The 8,407-nt window shown below is 30.4% G+C and overlaps 1 protein-coding gene across 1 annotated transcript; it reads right to left on the bottom strand.

Moving 5' to 3' along the window:
• Positions 1-1,033: 1,033 nt before the first annotated feature.
• Positions 1,034-3,508, bottom strand: LOC124934910. The gene has a single exon (XM_047475402.1). The coding sequence runs from the start codon at positions 3,506-3,508 to the stop codon at positions 1,226-1,228; it is 2,283 nt and encodes a 760-aa protein (XP_047331358.1). The 3' UTR covers positions 1,034-1,225.
• Positions 3,509-8,407: the final 4,899 nt, after the last annotated feature.

The raw sequence follows: 8,407 nt of genomic DNA, 5'->3' as shown, positions 1-8,407 counted from the left end.
TTTTATTGATAAAAGAATGATAAAATATTTAAATAACTACATAATTATTCAAATAACAACTTAAATTCTCTCAAACCTTCACCATTTTTTTTTATTCTTGTTGAGAAGGACACTTACTTATAATATTCATCTCTCATTTACAAAGTTTGCTTATTTTTTTTATTAATTTATTTCTTAACAAAATTTCATTAAATTAAGGGTTGCTTGAGCACATAAATAAATAATATTGAATAAAATAAAACAAAAAATCAAAGCATTGTCAAAGATGTTCCACACTACCTATTCAAGTAATTCCCTTTTTTAAAAATACTTAAATTCAGTTTTCAAATTTGGTTTAAACAAAATAAAATTAAAGTTGTTTTTTATTAAATATTTAATTTGAATATTATTTTTTATGAAATAATATTTGAATAATACCTTAGTTATACATATATTGCACATCTTTAAAAAAAAAAATTATGTTGAAATTATGAAAAAGCGCCCAAAAATAAACTGAATGTGTTTTTTTTATAATACTGGATTCTTGAAACAAAAATATTAAACTAGTTTATAAAACATAGAGATTTGATAAATAAATTTACCAGCAAATTTCAAAAGTCAGATAATTAATTAAAGTCATTAGATAAACTAACATACTACTACTAGTACTGCCACTAATTACTATCCTTTCAAATTCAATAATGCAACAAAAAGATAAATAAATTATCTTACTTCCCAAAAAGATAAATTTGGATCTGATCTCGAGTTTGAATAAGACACACTAATGTTATTTATCTCCAATAAATTTGGATTGGAACCCATCGTGTTATAGAACCTGCGTCAATGAAGTATCATATCTTTAAAGAAGAATTATGTTTGTCCTTTTACTCGATATTTCTATGCATTATAATATTTTACCAAGAAGATGAAACAATAGAATATCTATTACACCAGTTTGTTAGGACCATATTGATTAGGTCATGCCATAATATGAGAAAACACTACACTAAAGTTATATCATGAACTAAGTTAGTTCTTCTGTCATCCATTAATGAAAACAGAAATACCTTAAAATTATATATAAGCTACCATAAGAGAGATTCAAAGTGACAATACCTTACAAGTTAAAACTACACAAAACACTCTTAATGGCATGGTTAACTACTCATTTATGTTTTCTTTAATACTTAATATAGTTGATATTAAGCCTATAAGACATTGTTTCAGCTCCTGGTATTTGAAACGATTAAGATGAAGGGATAGAGTGATTTACATGAGTGGAGACATCACTGCAAACTTTCTTGACCCTGTGAGTTTCCGGGTTTGAATCAGGGAGAGATGCAGGGCGTTTTTTCTCACCAGCCTTTTTCTGTAGCAGCTTGGAAACCCGATCCATAAGGGGTTTGACTGGAAACAAGAATTGAAGTCCACGAGTAGCAATGCATTTGATAACTGTTTGCAAGGCAATTAGTTCCTCCTCTGCAGTTGTACTATTATCGAGATTGGCAAGTTCTGTCAGGTAACTCTTTAGTAAGGGAACAGGTGGAAACATGTCTGCGAGATCAAACTCGTAAATACACATAATAGTTCTAAGCTGTTTCTCCTTATCTTTCGCGATGAGCTTTTGGATAAACTTGAGCATCCTTTGTTCAAGGACGAAGTCACGAAGTAGATAACTTGAAAAATCAGTCTTACAATCCTTGAGAAGATGGATAAGCTCCTCGTGATCGAACCAAGATCCTAATTTGTAGATCGACAAAAACAGCAAATAACAGACAGCTTCTGGTGTATTAGGAAACAACAATTTTTGTTTCCAATCAGCAGCCAAATTAAAAGCTTCAGCTTGGATACAATTATGAATGTCAATCTCAATATCTTCGTTTACCAATTCTTTGAGCAGGGGAAGAAAAACTTCTATGGTGCTCTTTGCACCATTCACATCCTTCGTATTTGAATCAAAGCAACACTGCATTGCGTCTAACAGCAGCTTACCGGGATCAGGTGATAATATGAACAGCTCCGGAACACACCTATGTCGAAGTGAATCCCATGGAGCTTTCTTGGATTGGTCAAACTCGTCTTGAAGAACGTTAAGGATCTTACTGACAGGAATCTTTTCTGACGAGGAATAGATTTCAGATAATTCGGGCACATCATCTGCGACAGAACAGCAAAGATTGTAAATCTCGTCTGGATCAAATTCAGCTGTCAGCTTATAAGTGCAAACTAGCTGCAGAAAACCCAATATGTAAAGTGGATCCTCCTTCTTCAATGGTATATTTGCTTTCCATTCTAATGCAACTTTCTTAGCTGTTTCTAGAACAACAGGAGAGTTGATGATCTCAATTGGGATGTTTTGACCAGCTAATATCTCCAAAACAAACAGATAACTCCTCATTGTACTACTCGGAATGTTTTGACCATGAAACTCCTTCATTATTGCGACAATCACAGAATCAGATGACATTTGAAGAACCTTGGAAACATTCTTTTCCATTAATCGAAGCTCGGTCGAATGCTTGCTTAGAAATTGGAATAAACACCTTAAATCCATGTTAGCAAGGAAGTGCGTCACAAAACTCATTCTAGTGCCAACAGAAGGATGGCATTCCACTTCATTTTCAACCACAACAACATAATTGGTATCAACCGTGACATGTGAAGTCAACTGCTGCTCTTTTAACTCAAGATCCCTCTGTTCATGAAGACGATTCCTTTCCACTTCAACTTCCTTAACATGGTGTTCTAGAGATTCTCGAGTCTTGTCAATTTCTTTCAACTTCATCTCAAGCTCCTCTTGTGTAAGTCCAAGCTCTTTCATGTGCAGATCTAACTTTTCCTTGTTCAATTTAAATCGCTTCTCTTTCAAATGGAATTCCTTAAAGGAGGCTTCAACAGAATCAAGTTCTTGACATTTCATTTTGTTTGTCTCTCTTGTCTCCTCGTTCACTTTCTGGATCTCATCAAGCCTTTTAGAGCGATCATGAAGTTCTCTCTTCGTAAGATTCAAATCTTCAAGGCGTTTTCTGTATATTACCATCAAATCTTCAGCTTTCTTCTCCCTCTGCAGCATTTCATCCCAACGAACTTTATGTTGTGTATCTATCTGGATCTGCAAATTTTTCTGCTTCTCATCAATTTCTATTGACCTTCTTTTCATGGCTTCTTGAACATAATCTAACTTATTAAACATTGAGTCCAACCTCTTCTCTATCGATTCAGCATCATTAATTCTCTCTTCAACGAGCCTTATAATCTCAGAAAACCGAGATTCCATCCGATCCTCTATCACCCTCAAATACTCAATCCTCTCATGCTGAAACAGAGAGAATTCTGCCTCCTTGCGACAATGTTCTTCACGACGGGACTCCACCAACGTGTTTAACAACTCAACTTCTTTTTTACTTTCTTCAATGGACTTCCCAATCAATTTCAAAGCATCCTCTCTTACCTGGAGCTCGATGATGGATTCTTCAAAGGCCTTTTCTGTCAAACCCATGAGTGCTGATACCTTCTCAAACGAAGTCATGATTACCTATAAGAACAACAGTTGTTTCTTTACTAACATGGCGCTATAACAGAGAAGATTATGAGAAAAAAATAAAAATTTAGAAATCAATCCAGAAGAACAATGCTTTATATATAATGGTTTCCAGAAACTCACTCAGTAAAATAGATCAAAATGATTGGTGGAGGCTGGACGATGGCCTAACCGCTGGACGGAGCTTGAGCTGTATTGTTCGACGATGGTTGTGAAGAACTGAAGAAGAAGAAAAGAAAACTTGAAGGGAAAGATGTGAGCGTTGATGGAGATTTGCTTGTTCCACCATTGTTGTCAGTTCGACATAGCCGGATAGAGCTTTTTACCCGTTACGGAAAAAAGATACTGTCATACTTAGTCTTAAATTTTGGATTTTTATTTTATGAATAATTTTGAAATTTTTATTTAATTTATTTGGGTTATTTTTAAGGATTAATTATATTTTTATATTTTAAATTTAATTTTAATTATAATAACAACGAGTACCCTACTAGACGGGCAGTGAAATACCAATTTCCGAATCCGATTTTTATTTCATTGTCTGTCATCGAATCCGACGGGTATCTCTATTCTATTCCCAACTCCTATTCATCAGGTACCCAATCTTTGACGAGTATCTATATTTCAATCAACATTCTCGATTCATTGGGTACCCGATCCCCGTTGGGTATTCCATTACTGTATTAAAAAACGTATATGATTATAGAGATTGAAAAAAAGAAACACAATTTAAATAAATAATTTTAAAATTAATAATATCAAAATGTTAGAAAAACAAATAAAAACATTACTTACTTATGTATTTATTTTTGTAGATTTTGAAATAAATAAACTAGAGTGTAGAAAAATTAAAATGAAAACTGAAAAAAAAATAGAGATTGAATATGATAAAGTAATATTTTGTTAATAAAATAAAAGTTGAAGATTTATATATATAAATAATGTTTTTTGGAAATATTAAAAATTTAATGTTGGAGTGTGTATATTTATGAGATGTTTGGAGTGAATGGTAGATAAACAATATTAAATGATGTATTTATGAATTATTTGTAATGATAAAGCATTTGAAAAGTTACAATTGAACTTTATTAAAAAATGATAAAGTATTAAATAAATAAGAGAAATTATTTATTTATCTCTCTTATTAATTATTAATTAGGCTAAATATAATAACTAATTCCTACTATTGTAAAGATTACTCATTCAATCAATAATATTATTTCAATCTTTCTCTTCAAAAACTCAATGAAATAGTTCTTGTTTATTTTATCAATTTTAGAAATCAAACTTGGCATCAGAGCTTATAAGGGAAAACTCTCGAAAATGATTTCAATAAAAGAACAACATCACTTCTCAGTTCTACCAATAATATTTGGAAGCGTAAAACTTGATAAACATAACTATATCTATTGGAAATCACAAGTTACTCCAATCATGATATGTTATTATTTTATGGATACAGTAGAAGGAAATTTTGAAACTCCTCCAAAATTTCTTCAAAAACAGATGGTCAAAATAATACAATTCAAATCAAGAATCTAAAGTTTAAACAATGACGTATCCAAGATCAAAAGGTACTTGCATGACTCTTTGCAACATTGACCGACGAGATTCATCAACAAGTCTCAAATCATCTTCGACGCAAGAACTTTGGAAACCCTAAAGAAAATCTATGTTACTCACTCAAAGAGTCGACTATTTGAGTTACAAAGTCAACTCCTAAACGCACACAAAGGTAATGACTCTTTTCTTAACTTCATTCAACACATCAAAAATTTGTCAGATGAACTTATCGCTGTCGGACAATATGTTTCTGATCAAGATCTACAACTAACTCTACTCAACGGGCTTGGAGACGAGTTCGAGCCGATGATATGTGCTCTAACTTCCGGACAAGATCTATCATTTAATGAGATGATAGACATCCTTCTAAATCATGAACAACGACTCATATTCAAGAAAATAAAATTCCATTATGAAAATATTTCGCGCTCAAACGTTTCAGCGAATGTTGCTTATATTTATAGGCATGGAGGCAGAAACAATCAAAGACAGAACCGAGACAATAATTGTCCGCAATATAGTTTTTGTCATAAAATTGGCCATCGCTCTGAAAGTTGTTTTTATAATCTATCTTGTCAAATATGTAGTGTACAAGGACATAGTACTCTCGAGTGCCTTCGTTTTAATCTTTCTACAAATTCTACGACAATGTTAGTTACATCGTCTACTATTGTAGATCCCACTTGGTGTCCAGATTCAGGTGTTACTGACCACATTACTTCCGATCTTAATAATCTACACGTACATGCTTCTTATACAGGTACTCAAACTATCAAAGTCGGAAACGGTATGCCTCTAAATATTTATAATATTGGTACCACTAAAATTTTAAATCAACAAAAATATCTCTACTTACGTAATATCTTACACGTTCTGGATATTACTAAAAATTTGATGAGTGTCGCGAGATTTTCATCAGATAATAAGTATTTTTTGAATTCCACCCAAATGTTTGTCTTATTAAAGACCGAGATACGAAGATAGTGCTTCTTAAGGGATTTGTCAAGGACGGACTTTATTGCATTGAACCTACTGAAAGTTCGTTTTCAACATGTTCTAATAAACAAGTATTTATTGGTATTCGATCTCCGACTCAAATTTGACATTCACGACTTGGACATTCTTCTAGCACTACTACATCTTTAGTTATATCACACTTTAAATTACCAGTTTCAGGTAGTAATACTATTTTTTTGGATCATGTCAATATGGGAAAGCATATAAACTACCTTTTTCGGCTTCAAAATCTACATATATGGATCCTTTAAACCTAATTCATTCAGATGTTTTGAATACGTTTATCAACTTTCTTCGACTTGTTGAAAATTTATTTAGTCGTAAAATCAAAATATTGCAAACTGATTGGGGAGGAGAATATAGAAATTTCAAATCATTAATGGATAATCATGGTATTTTACATCGTTTATCTTTCCCACATACTAGTGAGCAAAACGGTATTGCTGAACGAAAAATTTGTCATATTACAGAAACTGGTCTCACTTTATTGGCTCATGCATCTATGACACTACATTATTGGAGTGAAGCTTTTGAAACAGCCACATATCTTATTAATCGTCTTCCTACTCCAACATTACATCAACGTTCATCATTCGAGATTATATTTAACTCTTCTCCTGATTATGGTTTTTTTGAAGACATTTGGGTGTTCTTGTTATCCACTCACACAGCCGTACAATCAATACAAACTCGATTTTCATACTACTGAATGCAGTTTCTGTTGGAATTTTAAACTAATTCATAAATTCCATCAATGAATGAAAATGAGAATTTGGGTAAATAAAATCAAATGAAATTCAAACAAAATTCACATGAAATTCAAACGTGAATTAAATTGAAATTTGATCCAAATAATTAAATTATTATAATTGATTTGTTAATTATGTAATTAATATTTAATGGCTTAAAGAACAATTATCAAATTAAATATATTTAATTTTGTTAATTATCATTGTAGCCTTCATGATATTATTCCTATCAATTTATTAGCAATTTAGAAAATCATGTAACATGTATTTTCCAATGAAGAGAAAATGCAAAGGGAATGAAGAGGCAATCAAGGTCAGTCGTTGAATCAAAGATTAATGGTTGATTTTATTTTTATGAGATGAATGGGTAGTCAAAGATTTCTTGGTAAAAATCAGACTCGTTAAAATGACTCTATCCATTGATGTTGGAGATGAATGAGGTAGTTAATGATTTCTTTATAGAAATCAGACTTGAGTCATGATTGAAAATCATTATAATTTCTTGTGAAAAAATTATGAGATTAATGGGGTCGATAATGATTTCTATATATATATATATATATATATATATATATATATATATGATTTGCCTAAATGACATTAATCATGAATGTTGAAATCATTATAGTTTCTTATGTAGAAATTATGAAATGAATTGGGTATTCTAACGATTTCTTATGTAGAAATTTAATTTGTCAAAATAATGTTGTCATTAATATTTTGAGGCATTTTAATTTATTGAGATTAAATAAGTTGTTTGTGTTAGAACTTATTCTAATCATGCATTTAAAGAGACACGACTATGGAAATTTGTCTCGGTGAAATAATCTACTCATATTTGTTTTGAGAGTGCATACTCGCTTCACGTCGATTATTGTTCAAAACATGGTAATGTAAGTGTTTTGATTAAGATATGAAATATATTTATAGATATATTATATTTGATTATGTTGCTAAGTGATTATATATATATATATATATATATATATATATATATATATATATATATATATATATATATATATCATGCATTTTAGCTAATAATACGATGATTCATGTTCATTCATAATAAGTATGATTATTTAGCAATTTGTATACATATATGAATAAAGATCTATTGTAAATGCATTTTGTTTTAATAGAAAATTATGCAAAAAATAATTTATAAAATTATGTATCTTTTGGTATACAAAAACTTTTATGAAAAGTTAAAGTCATCTAATTAATTAAGAAACAATAAATTAATGACATGAACAATAATTTATAATAATTAGTTATTTATATTTGATTAAAGATAAAATTTCAATTATTGATGTATTTTAAAAAGATATTTGTTTAATGATATATGAAGTAATTATAATATATATGACATATCATTTGATTATGTTATTCGATTATATATTTGATATACATGGTTCAATTTCATCATAAAGACTTGTTTAATTTGATGTTTTTGAAATCTAATAACTACAAGAAAATTTGTGTTTGATTTGAGAAATAATGTGGAAAACGTGTCGATATTATGGGATGCAAACATGCAACCGATATAAATGTTTAA

Source organism: Impatiens glandulifera, chromosome 4, assembly GCF_907164915.1.
Source record: "Impatiens glandulifera chromosome 4, dImpGla2.1, whole genome shotgun sequence".
In the NCBI taxonomy this organism is placed as follows: domain Eukaryota; kingdom Viridiplantae; phylum Streptophyta; class Magnoliopsida; order Ericales; family Balsaminaceae; genus Impatiens; species Impatiens glandulifera.
Note: the sequence above shows the minus strand (reverse complement) of the source record. Positions and strands in the feature narration are given on the sequence as shown.